The sequence below is a fragment of the Acanthochromis polyacanthus genome, chromosome 18 (genome assembly GCF_021347895.1).
Source record: "Acanthochromis polyacanthus isolate Apoly-LR-REF ecotype Palm Island chromosome 18, KAUST_Apoly_ChrSc, whole genome shotgun sequence".
NCBI lineage: Eukaryota > Metazoa > Chordata > Actinopteri > Pomacentridae > Acanthochromis > Acanthochromis polyacanthus.
The window spans coordinates 28,196,177-28,209,855 of record NC_067130.1 but is presented as its reverse complement, the minus strand read 5'-3'; the positions used below and the strand labels follow the sequence as shown (position 1 = coordinate 28,209,855).

Sequence of the window (13,679 nt, the reverse complement as noted above, 5' to 3'; positions counted from 1 at the left end):
TACAAAAAAAAAATGCTGAATTTCTGATAATGCTATATGGGGGAATGATCAGCCTTGGTGGAGTACTGCACTCTGAGTGCTTTTTCAGTTTAAAATGTTTTATTCCTATGCATATATGTTAATATATACTGACATTGTTTGTGACATACCAAACTCTCTTCTTTGAAACAGCACCTACGTTTTGTGTTTTGGTGATGTGAGATTTAAATAACTGCCTTAGAAGCCAAAGAAACAAGTCCAAAAACAGTCAAATAAGTCTCTTTCACAACGATTTGACATCTCACATAAGGAAAAACACTGAAATAAATAATAATACATGCATGTTGGTTAAATTCCATTTAGCTGCTAACCGCTGCTAAGCTGTCACTGTAATTTTTTTATATATTTGTCAGTTTATTTACGACATTTTGAAGGGGAAACAATCATTATTCTGCTGTTACTTGATATATTTATTAACACGACACTGTGACATGACATTGTTAACATGGTGTTTGGTAGAAAACTATGTAAAATTCATGAAAACCAGCTTTGCATATTGAAAATAGACAACATGACTTTCTGTATGTGAAGCTTTAAAGCACAATGTGTCCTCAAAGCTTAGGGTTCAGATCAGGACTTAAAGGACCGGTGTGCAGGATTTAGAGCCCTCCAGTGGTGAAGTTATAAACTGCAACTAGACCTTGCTTTCCAAACATATAGGAAAACCTTCTATTGCTGCTAAATCATTGTAAAAACGTAAAGATTTCTCAGGTTTTGGTGTCTGGTCTGAATTGTACAGTGGTGGTAATTGTGGAAACTCAATATGTCGATATAAAGGAGTCATTCTAAGCTATTGAAAACTCAATAATCTCCAGTTATATGTGATGACACCCTAATGAAAGCATATTTTTCTATTAAATTTCTGCAAATAAATACTCCTAAACCCCATATACTGGATCTATTTGTCTTCCAGAGGACTGATCGGCGCTCAGGTTCACATTCATCTCTCTGACAGACATCTGCTGCGATCAGGACTGAAGGTCGACGGACCGGAACAAATGTCTCACCTATCCGGCCTCTTAACCTTTGTCATTAATTAACAATGACAACCGAGGTTTAATTAACGACCACAGACCTGATTTAATTAGAGAATACAGTGAGTGTGACAGAGAACATGTTGCTGCTGCGTTTGTGAAGAATAACACCACAGGGAGGCTGTTGGAGTCAAACACGCACACAGTAATGGTGTTACCATGTTCAGCAAGTCGTGTTTCCAGGATTGCTATCAGAGTTAAGTGTGTTTACATGCTAGCAGTTGCTAATTAGCAGCTAACGGGAGACTGTTCCTCTTGGGATCAGGAATATCTGTGTAGATTCTTATGGGAATCTCTGCAGCAGAGATGTTTGGATCTGGACTGAAGAGTCGATCAAATTACACCATTTTTTCCTTTCATTGTTAACATGTCTATATGGTGTTTTATAGTTAGCAGACTAATCAGAGTTTAATGTGTCATTTCTACATACAGAGTTCAGTTTTGAAGGGTTAAATCAGCGGCGGGAAATTAACTATAGGTCATTGCAAATGACACAATATTGAGTTCTGTCTGTTCTACCTTTTAATGCCTTTAGTTGTTTCTTCTAGTCTTTAAGTCATTATTTATGACTGCATGGAATATTCAGTATAGTTTGAAACAATCTCACAAAAAGACATCCGTCCATCCATTCTCTGTACACCATGCAATCCTCATTAGGGTCAGAGGAGGATGGAGTTCATTCCAGCTGACTTAGGGCGAAGACAAGGGACACCCTGGACAGGTAACAGTCTATCACAGGGCTACACATACAGACAACAATCACACTCACATTCACACCTATGGACAATTTAGAGTTACCAATTAACCTCAGTGTGTTATTGGACTACAGGAGGAAGCTGGAGAACTAAGAGAAAACCCACGTATGCACAGGGAGAACATGCAAACTCAGTGATACATCCAAGATATGTTATCAGAGTATTTTTTATTGTGGTTCTATATTAAAATAACTAAATAGTGTTCTTCACATCTATTCAACAAACTGACAGCAATACAATTATCAATTTCAGTTGTGTTTCTGTCCATGTAATGTATTGTCCAGTAAATAAAATGTAAGTTCAGTGTTTAGTCTCGTTTCAGCTCTTTCTAGTCTCCAGTTTATCATATTTAAAATCAGTCAGTTGCACTATTGTCTGCTTGTAGTTAAGCAGAGTTTAAATACTGGCTGTGTTTACGCGCTTATGTACTTTTGCATCAGTTTTAATCTGAAAATTTAGTCAGTGGAGGTTGTAATTACTTTAAATGTAGTGTAAATTATGGCGGTTAATAGAAGTATGATTTTCACAACATGATAGTCATGGCCAAAGTAATAAATGAAACCAAATTAATGTTTAACGTTTGACGAATTAACTAAGCTCAATCTACTGTTATACATAGGTGAAAAGCATAAACTAGATAGCTACTGGTGCTGGATTATTTCAGATATTATTGACTTAAAATCAATATCACATTATTTAAATATCAGGGTTAGCTCAGCACTCTTCATTTTGGCCTTTTTATTTGTCTGTTTTGTGCATTTTCTCTTTCAACAATTTAAAATATTGCTTTAGAGCAGCAATACACAAATGTTATTGTACTGTAATTTTAAAAAATAGTCTTTTTTAAAAGAATATCCATGTATTCTCTTGTTTAAGAAGATTGATGGATTAAAAAAAGGTCTTATAATTTGCTTTACTGTCTTACTCTTCTTTGATGCATAAAGTAATGGATTATTTTCTTTTTTGTATGTTTCCTTTCCTCTTTCTTTGATAATTACACATCTCCTATGTTAAAATTATACAATTTCTAAATTAAAAACAACAACAAAAATGGATTCATTGATGATGTACGCAGTTTTAAGTTGCAAATCCAGAAACAAATTAAAGCAAAGGGTAGGTTCGACTTGGCAATGTCAGTATATTTTATTTACAGTTGTATAAACAAGATGGTTGGATGCAAGATCTTCACTGGAAAAGGTAAGAAAAACACGTGAATCCTCCCTTGAGGGGTTTAGTGTGTGTGTGTGTGTGTGTGTTGTGCGATGCATGCCTGTGTGTCACAACTGTAGTGTGTGTTTGTAATCATAGTAGAAGACATTCTCAGCTGCAGCCTCGTCATCCTCACCGAACACAGAACCAGACTATTTACATTTCTTTCAACGTTAGTAGCTGTACGACGACACGCATCCAGGAACGAACTGATTAAAACAGAAGCATGCACAGGCCTGAATGAAGACGTGATCAGAAGCAGCTTATTGGTCCGAAAACAAACAGTGGCATCATTGATTGTTTCTCTAATAAATAAAAACAACAAAAAGGGATTTGTGTTGTGATTTCTTGGTGAATTAGTAGTTTGGGAGGCCCTCTCAGCATAAAGTGCTACGCAGTGCCAGAAACACCAGGAAGGACATGATGGTCGACCTTGACAGCAGTTGGTTTCTCACCTCCAGAAAACGGGAAACGGCCTGTTTTTGCATCTAACCAAGACTTGCACTGAAGCCCGCAAGCCAAGCTAAGATTTTAAATCCACTCCCAGTTCCTTCGTGCAAAAGCTCTCCGGCCACAGCGGAGGAGGTTTTGCACAAAAAACACCGAGTGCTGGTTGGGTGAAAAACCTGGCCCTTTGATGCAACCCCTTTTTAGCTGAGACTGGAAATGAGAAAGACTGCTGCGGCAGGAGAGAGGAGGAAAGAGGGCGTCCCAATAAAACATGGCTCAACGTTAAAAAGAAAAACAGCAATTAAACTGCAAATAGATGCGTAATGTCTATCACTTGCTTATCTCTCTATAAATAGTAATAAAGCCAAGTCACTAGGAATAGAAACACGTGCATTTCTCTGATTAGTGCAAAATTAAAAGTTGGGGGAAGATACAAGTTGAACAGAATCGGATGCATCCTTTAAAAATACCAATAATTACCATCGTTTAGATACGTAAAGCTCTTATTGACACATGCTTTCATTGTCTTCACTGACGGATGAGCTCTTATTAGTGCTTCCCCATTGAATTAAATCTCTAAAAACCCTTAAAGTGTAGATAAAAACACACCTATTAAAAATACTCCATCTCCATTGAAACTTACAGTACATCTTGTATTGCAGTATATGCAGTAAAGAAATACTAGTTACAGCTGTGGCTTCTAGGCCCTAATCGGAAGTGATATGCACCGAAAAACCGTAAACTAAATCTAAAAGCTGGAAAACATCAAACATGAAGTAAACTTCTGTGAGTAAAAGGATGAAAACAAGGTTAAATAAGTCTTAGCTAAGAATATACAGAAGGAAAAGGTCGTATATGCGAGTCGGACGGGTTCTTCTGTGCATGCTCAGGGACCCTACGAACATCTAAGAGCAGGTAATCCTGTCTTTATAAAAAGGTGCAAGTTCAGTGTTTTTGTTTTCTTTTTCAGCCACTTCTTCCTCAAAAGCTCCGTCGGCAGGCGGTCGAATGAAAAGCTTCGGCTTCTGGCGGCGAAGGGAACGAGGAATCCTTCGTCCTCCTCCTCCCTCGTCTCGTTTCCTCTCTCCTTGGGGAGCGAACGTCGGCGTCGCCCTCCATTGTTTTTACACCACGGTGCTGACAGACGGGTCGGACAAGTTAAGTTGGCCCGTGATGTCAGTGGGTGGGTACTGCTGCAGGGGCGAAGCAAAGAAATAGGGGGGAAGATACATAACAGGGTGTCACTGCTGGGCAAATAGTGCTGGTTTTCTTCTTCTTTTGTGTTGCAATGTTAGTAAAACGATCTAAACATTCACTTTAATCGAAGAACAGATGTTTCTGCAGAAGCATCAGGGCGCTCTAACCCGCCGCAGGCCGACGCCAATTTGAAATGTTGAAGTTTTGGTTTGGCCTGAGGTGGGCTAGTCGGGAGCGAACGTAAGAGACCCTGAGAGTCTCCACAACAGCAGATTTGAATGTTTCTCAGCCCACAGCAGCATGACGGGGTGATAACTCTCTGCCTCGGACAGGACGGACAGCTCATTTATCTCCCCGCGCTCGTTTTGCTCGCATGCAGACAGGCAGCTTCTCTAATTTTAGCAGCTCCGAAGAAGAGAAGATGATTTTTTTCTTTTTTTTTTTTTGGGAGGGGCTGGTTTCAAAGTGCCGTTGCGTCGTCGGACTCTTACATCCGGTCCGAGCTTCTCTGTGCTTCTAGGTTGTTGTTGTTTTTTTCTTTTAAAAAGCAGAGTGCGTTGAATTATAGGCTTCTGTGTTACTGAGAGGGGGGAAAAAACGAGATCCCAATTCCATGCATGTGCTCAGTTTCTATGGCAACAGTGATTTTTTTTTTGCTTGAGTGTTTGAAGGCAGGAAGCCATTTTTAAAAAAAAAATCAGGCAGCTGTTTGTGCTGATGAGCAAAAATGTAAGAAAATCAGTCAATTACATCTGAGTTTGGTGTAGTCTTTTATAATCCTGCCAATCAAAATCCTCACTGCGTGCAGGAAAAGCACATCAGAGCAATTTACCCGCCTCATTTTCAAGTCCTCTCGGTTTAAGCCGATACATTCAAGCATATGAGCGTCGGAAGCTTTTTATGATGCAACTAACATGCTGACAGATGGGGAAACATCCAGACTGAATCCAGATTTCTTTATTTAGAGGTTTTTTTTTTTTGATTTTCAGGAATCAGAGTGGATGTTCCTCATCCCCTTGACCCGCAAGTTGCATCATCACATAGCTTACAGCCCCCATTTGGGTCTCCTCATGTCTTGTACCTTGAGGGCCTGCTAACAGCGCACCCTACCGGGGTCAAGTGGACCAGCAAAAGAGAGACACTTTCACTGACATCACAACCACAGGTGACGGCTATAAGAAGCTACTTATTCAACACAGCTACGGTGGTTTTCCTTCAGCTACAGAGAGGAGTTCCTACGTCTACGTCTACTACATCTAGGACAGTTGAAGTTATCAGCATGCTTTGCAGAGGGAGAGAGGAGCAGTGTGGCATGTGGGTGAGGGACACTGACACTCAAGTCCATTGATATCCATTAATATAAAAGAAGAACATTTATATAAAATCAAAATAATGGTCAAAGACTGAAGATGGCAGGTCTTTTCAATTACAGCATCTTGTTTTGTTTGCTAAATCCTGTTTCCGCTTTGAGGCTTTCATTTTTGCATTTAGGGCTCCCAAACCAGCATCCGAACCCTCGTCTTCTCTTCAAACCAATTCTATTGAGAAACCGCCCGGGGAGAGGAGGAAAGGTCGATATTAAAATAAAAAATAAAATAAAAAAGACAAGTTAAAACAAGAGAAAGAGAGAAAGACAAGGAATCAAATAAAAACACAGGATTTCCTTTTTTTTTTTTTTCCATTTTGTGACCCGTTTAGCTGCCAAAGGCTACATCTCCCCTGAGAAACACAGTCAAAACACAATGTTAGTGCAAAATCCTCTCGCTGAAGGGTTTTCTGTGCTATCTCCAGAGATTATTGCTGTTTTTTTTTCCACTGTTACTTCCTTTGTAAGGGCCAGATTTGGTCAGCGACCATGTCTGGCGGAGCAGCTGGGCACAAAATGACTGCGGGTCACTGGTTTTGTCAGAGCGCTGCCAGCTTGTGTAGAACAATCTCCCAAGCGCAACGAGCTTTTCAACTCAACTGTGAAGGAATGCAGAAAACCTGACACTCTCATTGTGCTACAAACAAAAGAGTCAAGCAAGGATTGATTAAAACTGCATGAAATCGGCTCAGAAAAGAGAAGAGAATGGCTTTTGATTACGCTTGCTACACAGTGAGAGTCTAAGGCTTCACAGAGTTTGTAGCCCGAGAGAAACAAATAATTAAAAACACAACAAAAGAAGACTTTCTTCATCACCTGAAAATATACCCTGAAAGAGGCATGCACAGTTCAGACCACAAAGGACACTGGAAATTAAACAAGAATTATGACAAAGAAAATATGACAAAGCGAAAAAGGAAATCGATTAAGAGAAATCCATGATCCTGAAATAAGACATGTTGACACATTAGTTTTTTCTTCTCAGGACGACTCGCCGTCAACCTTGAAAATGGGTTTTTGGAGAAAAGAAAAAAAAGGACAGAACACCAGCGCATGCTTTCTCAAACCATAAGCAAAAAACCAACAGCGGCTGGAACGGAAGAGGTGCAGGATCGATGCAAAGAAACGATGGATATACGAAGGTTTCAGGCAGTCAAAAAAAACCTGACAGGACGTGAACATGAATATACACAACAGACACCCGCTCAGGTACAGCACACACACCACAACAACACCAAGTACAATTGCCAGAATCCACGTCCAAACCAGAGGCAGGGAGGAAGAGCAGCCCAAGACAAAACACCACTGGCAGACTGCTTGCTTTGGTCGAACCCCACCCATTGTCCTCCAAAAAAAAAAAATAAATAAATAAAACCCTGCAACGCTCCCTTTCTTCCCAAACTCAGAGCCCAGCTGACCTGACCTGAGATCCTGCACTGACGCCCTCCAGGGCTGCAGAGGAAACTATTAAAGTCTAGATGGTGATGGCTGATCGATGGTGATCGGACAGACACGTGGCCGGAGGAGCGAAATGAGTGAAACATGGGAGTCTGTCGTGGTTCGGATATGTGGGTGGATGTCGGCAGAGAGGACAGCGAAAGAGGAAAAAAAAGGATGAAGAAGCAGAGACAGAAGAGGAGGAGGAAGAGGAGGAAAGAGACTGAAGATCAAACAAAGGGAAGATGTTGCTTCTTCGTCTCCTTACCGTGTCTTTGGAGGACCTACGTCTCTTGATGCTGGAGGCCAGGGTGGTACTGATGGACCTAAAAGAGGCTTTCTTTTTGGGGTCGGGCTCTGCTCTACCACTTTTCCTATCCTAAAATAAATATATGTAGAAACATTATTCACGTCCTCTGGCTGGGGTCATAACCGTCCCAGCTCACCACCCCACCTTACTTGGTTTTCTTTTTTTTAATTCTCTAAATATTCTGAGGGTCCTTGTGAAAACGACTACAACATTTGGAAAATGTAAAAAAGAGGGAGAAAGAAAGGGATAAAGCCTGTTAGATGTGAGCGTGGAAATAAGTCTGTTCAGTCTGATATATGAGGGCATTCGTCTACAGCTTTTTCTGCAGCACTGTCGCACTTGGACGGCACGAGATGGCACATAATCCTCTAGAAACGTGCTGACACATTCACTCGGCCCCTAGAAAATGCACTGGAATGAGTGATGACTAGTAAAGATGTCAGTGGGCGTGATACCTACGACTAAAACACCCCACCTGTTCGCTCGCTATCGCCTGAACACACACTTTACAGTTGCGACTTCTCCGTCTGAACACACAGTTGGACTAAAAATGTGACTTTACAAAGCATCTCCGAGCTACATTTCTGTCAAAGAAAAAAAAAGTGAAAGAAAAAGAAGCTACCTTTACAAAAAGGTGTCAAGCCGAATTGGTGCAATCCCTCCCTCATACCATCAGAGTGCCCCACAGCTACTCTCAGCACAATAAACTGGGTGTTTGTGTGCAAGAAATAAACAAAAAGAGAACTCATATTAAGGTATTCTTACATCCTGAGTCTCTAGAGAGGAAGAGGGCTGCATAGGGGGAGAAAAGAAAAATAAAATAAATTTCCATCCACCTGATCGTTATTACTTTAATCCTTAAAGCAGAAGCCAAGGGAACCAAAACAAAAGAAGGGCAAGATATTTTTAAAAAGAAAAAATAAAACTAGCAAAGCAAACATCCACATCCAAAGCCAGGCAGGTATAAAAAAGTCTGAGAAGCTGCGGTTTCGGATGCCACTAAAAATGCATATCAAAGAGGGAAAACAACAGCGACAAAAGTCAGTAAAGTTGAAGCCCATTTAAGTCATTATACCTTAAAGTGGTATAATGGAAATTCACCCCACACACAAGGGAATGGGATGGAGGATGAGGAAATTTAAAAAAAAAAGAAGGAATGGTCGTCTAAGGGAGCAGCGAAATCATAATCTAACTGGAACTAAAGTGCAACAAGAAAAAAGAAGATTTGCAGTTGTTGTTATTTCATGATGAGGCTAAAAGATGCTACTTCTAGAAAATAAAGAAAAAAGAAAGGTCTGAGATGGAGGTTAGTAAAGTAGAGATGGAGGATGGCAGTAGTAGCAGCAGAGGGAGGCCCGTGGGCTGGGCGGGGCAGTGTGGTGTGAATTTCATCATGCCAAAACGTTTTATGGATGGAGGGAAGGAATCAAAAAGGGGGGTGGGAGGGGAGGAGAACATAGAAGAAGTAAATAACACAAAACAAATAGCATGACAAATCAGTCCTGGCCAGCACTGGCCCCGCAGTACATCCTTTTTCATCAGGTCACATGACTAGGCTCTTTCAGGGCACATTTTTTGGATATGTTTTTGTTTATCACCGTCACCCCGACAACCAGCACTGTTCTCGAGCAGGCGCAGACGAGAGCTGGCAGAGGCAGTGATCGGTTTCGCTCGATTTTTAGTGCAAATAATTTTTTTTTCTGTGGTTGTTGTTGTTCCTGTTGGAAGATGACATCTCATGTTAGTAAAATGTGTGTTGCTCTCAGGAAAAATCAATGCCCAAGTGACTTCAGCTCCCGTCTTTTAAGCCTTCTTTACTTTCTGACTCGTCTGAGGCTGCAGGAGTCGAGCCCTGATGAGGCGCTGCTGGTGCTCAGTCCCGGCCATGCAGGTGCATGCTGGGCCGTCGGATGAAGCGTGGCGTGTACAGCGGCCCACCGTTAGTCCGGCATCATTGAACACCACCGTTATCACTCAGCAGAAGGTTCTCACACTTTGTTCTCGTCCCAAACTGACACCAGTTTTCAGTTTCATTCAGAAAGTGCACTTCTGAGTAACATCTGTTTGAAGAAGTTAAAAGACACACGTCTGGCCACCAGAGATGCAAGGAAATCAGAAGCGTTCATCTGAATAAATAGTGATGTAAATCTTTTATAATGTAAATTTACACATTAGATTTCGCAAAAACCCACATAGTTGGCTGCATGAGTTGAAATACTCTTGCAGTATCTTTCATGTCTGTGCACCTTTAAGATCTGATTCACAGTCCTGTTAAGATCTGGAGAGCACAGTTCTTTCATTTCTCACCAATTTCCAGACATTTGTAAGAAATAAGTGTAACTGAACACTTAATGATGAACACTTTCGGTCAAAATTTACGCTTCTGTAATGAAGACAATACTTTTTAAGATGTAAAATCTCGCCTCTCAATTGGCACAACTGCATTAAATTTAAACCATTTTGGAAGGATCATGGATTTAGGATTTTAAATAAGTAATAACTCATATTTTTGGACACTCGAAGGCTGGAAAAACAAGCTGTGAATACAAAATTCACACATTAACACCATTTGGATGAGTCACCAAGCAGCTTAGAGCAACAAAAGCAACATCAGCATTCTTTTAGATTCATGCTTGAGGACGTATTTTCAATATTCACTCTTCTGTTAGCTCTGATTTGGTGTCCTCCAACTCTGGAACAACTCAAGAACAAATTATCCACTATTATTACTGGCTGTCATTTGATGCCGAGTGCAGGCAGTTGCATTAAATAGTTGGTCAAGTGTAAGTTACAAATTTAGATGATAAAGATTTATATCACTTTAAAAATGGGCACTAATCTTACCCAAATGCAGTTATGTGAATTAAAGCACCTCTACATCTCTGTGGCTTTGTAACTTGTCTTATCTTATGCATGCAACTCTTACACAACATGCACTTTTACAGTATTTAAATGGCATGTGCTGTTGCAGTTAATGGACTTATGTTACAGAGGGCTTATGAGCGTTAACAGCATGTAGAGATAACGTCGATAAAAGAGCGAGGGGCAAACAGATTTAGTCAGACGTGCACATTCTTTAGTTACATCTGTTTTAAAGTATTTAAGTGCACAGTTTTGCACAGCACTTTGCATAAAAACACCAACCTGAGGCCGTTTATATATATTTATATATATAAGCACATAGTTACATTCAACACACAGATAAGCAGTCAGAATGATGCCAACAATGGAAGTCCAGGTTTCAGTGCTTGCTGTACTAAGGAAGGAGGAGGCCACATAAACTGTGATCTTCTCACTGCCGTGACTGTGTGTCCCATATGAACCCAGTTGTCATTTTGAATTTGTGAAAATTAAATCACCGTGAGTAATCAAATCAGTGAACCCAAAGAGTATGAGTAAGATCCCGAGTAATGTTCGCGCACAACAGATTGGATTAGTGCGACTTCTTGCGGCGCCCTGAGCGCGATTTGCATGAGACGCCATTATATCGGTTATAGTCGGGGCAGTGAAGATCATGTTTGTGTCCGTTATTTTAGCCCCGGGGCTCACGGTGACGTCAATGATGAGCATGCATGAGCTGTCTTTGTTCAGCGGCGCAGAGCGATCAAAGTAATCATCGCTGACATGGATCTAAATTACACTGGTTTGGGGGCAGCTTAGTGTGTCCCTCTCCTTTCTTAGTGACGCCCCCCTGCATGCATTTGCCTGCTGTATGCGCCTAGAGAACACGGACATCCATATGAGGACACACACGACAGTTACAGTCAGATGGTGGACACTCTCAGAAGGACATTGATTTGCCGACAGGCACTTGTGATCATCATACTGTACCTTCCTCCAGCCCTGCTGTCACATTTCAGCAGGGCCGAAACACTCGCTTCAAGGCTTTACAGAGACACAGCAGGCAGGCTGCCAGGGCCACATTACACACTCACAGCGTGACTGGCCATCAAGTGTGGAGACCCTTTACCTCCAAGTCATCCAATCAGGGAGTAAGCAAAGTTTTGTGGATGGGGGGGGTGCGGGCTCCAACGCTTCACAGCCACACTGATTGCATTGAGGTACAGGGGCAAATCATGTTCTTCAGTGGCCGAGCAGAAGAGCTAATCCTGTGATTAAAGCTTGCATGGTAAGTTCACTCAAATTCTTAGAGGTATCTCGCTGCGAAAATGCCAAATTCCTTCCACCTCCATTGCAAAGTTTCAAAAATGAGATACCACTGGAGCAAACATGTGCATTTCCTTTAAAATTTGGGTGAACTGACCTTTAAGTTGAAGCCTGTTTGGACAGAAAGGTTCACATGAAGCCTCTGGCATGCATCTTCTACACTCTTATTTCTGCATTATGTTGGATAAAGTGGACACGTTGTGCAGATACACCGGGAGGGTCACTGCTGTGTGACTGTGCCAGGGCATTGATTTTGCTCTTTATGCTCTAGTTGTATTTTTAGCTCCTGGCTACTGTTAGCTTTGCCGCCAGACTGATGGAAATCAATGGTGGCGCAATCAACGTGCATCAACTGCACAGTAATTGTTGTTATGACTGTCTTTCTAATGCTGCTAGTTGGGTTTCTCTCTTTATGCATCATATGACCTCATGAAGTATACAGCGCCACAACAGCAGCTTAGAACCACTAGTTCATGCCATGGACATGGGTGGTGAAGTTTTAAATTTGGATATCCGTCATGTTGGAGGGTCACCAGGCTAATTATCTTATCTAACAGCAAGAGGTGACATGGGGGTGGAAATGGCTCTGCTACATACTAATGAGGGAGTTCCAGCCACCGCTTGACTTCCAGAAGCTTCCTTACTCTCCTGCAGGTAGACACAAGAGATACGAGTACAGTTGGCCTCTGTTAAAGACCTACAGGGTGGCCACTCAGGATGCCTTACATTGCATGTATGAAGGCATCAGAGATCACAGTTTCTCGCGTGTGATCTGGCAGAAAATAAAAGGCGTCTATAGGGGCTGAAAGACAAAAATCGACCTGCATGAGAAGGAGGCTTTGCTGGCTCCCTTGCACCCCAGTTTGGGCCCTTCCACCCCCGAACACAGGGGATCGTTCCTACCTGCAAGTTCTTCCTCCAGACATTGACGGCCGCAAAGGCCAGCTGCATCTGCTTCCTGCGGGCGTCTTTATGGCGCTTATAGGCGATTTCAATGAAGATGAGGAAGATCCCTGCTGCAATGCCTCCAGCCACCAGCATGAAGACACCTGTAGGGGGTGGACAGACGGACGGAAAAAGAACAGAGACGGAAGTATGTAAGTTGCTGGTCTACAACTCTGCCGCTCCCACTGAGCATGAATGCGTGGTCAGCCTGTCATGCTCAGTGGTCGCCTCGCCTTTTCTCAACCAGCTCCAGACGGCGGCTGCAAACCACACAATATTAAGAGAAGACCACAACCGCACAAAGTCACAGCACAAGATACTATACGGCACATTTCCACAGAGCACCCACGGTTACACTAACACAACGATTTTTTTTTTAAAGGTATTGGACAAAAAAGGTCTACAGTACCTTACCACTGCAGTTTTTGTCCAATCACTTTTAACGCTTTCTCTACGCCACAAGGACCATACCTGCCATGTTTTCAAAGGTGAGTGTGGCTGGGGCATTGCTCCGTGAGTCACACTCCTGGTATCTCACCCAGGTTTTATCTAGGTCTTCCATGAAGCCGTTCTCATGAGAACTGCAGGGGGTCAGGGGTGGTGGGGAGAGAGGTAACAAAGTTAATAAATGTCACTACAGACTGGATATTTGAGCCGTTCCCAGATAACACTCCCAGATAGCAACACAAGTGAAACACACAGACAAGTGTACAAGCATAAACCTGACAAAGACAAACAGACAAACAGGGCAGGAGAGGGGAGACACAGAG

At 42.0% G+C, this 13,679-nt stretch overlaps 1 protein-coding gene across 16 annotated transcripts in view; it reads right to left on the bottom strand.

Moving 5' to 3' along the window:
- Positions 1 to 2,946: 2,946 nt before the first annotated feature.
- grin1a (glutamate receptor, ionotropic, N-methyl D-aspartate 1a) overlaps positions 2,947 to 13,679 on the bottom strand; it is a 45,153-nt gene continuing 34,420 nt past the window's right edge. For 4 of the 16 annotated variants that reach the window (XM_051938797.1, XM_022191026.2, XM_051938800.1 and 1 more), the window contains 6 exons: positions 13,381 to 13,490; positions 12,868 to 13,013; positions 12,562 to 12,612; positions 8,563 to 8,589; positions 7,756 to 7,866; positions 2,947 to 4,680 (listed from right to left, as the gene is read on the bottom strand). In XM_051938797.1, coding sequence (XP_051794757.1) covers positions 4,612 to 4,680; positions 7,756 to 7,866; positions 8,563 to 8,589; positions 12,562 to 12,612; positions 12,868 to 13,013; positions 13,381 to 13,490 — 514 coding nt within the window. In that variant the 3' untranslated portion in view covers positions 2,947 to 4,611. Of the gene's footprint in view, positions 4,681 to 7,755; positions 7,867 to 7,940; positions 8,001 to 8,562; positions 8,590 to 12,561; positions 12,613 to 12,867; positions 13,014 to 13,380; positions 13,491 to 13,679 lie in introns of those variants that run through there. The other 12 variants (XM_051938801.1, XM_022191038.2, XM_022191034.2 and 9 more) reach the window with 7 other exon arrangements.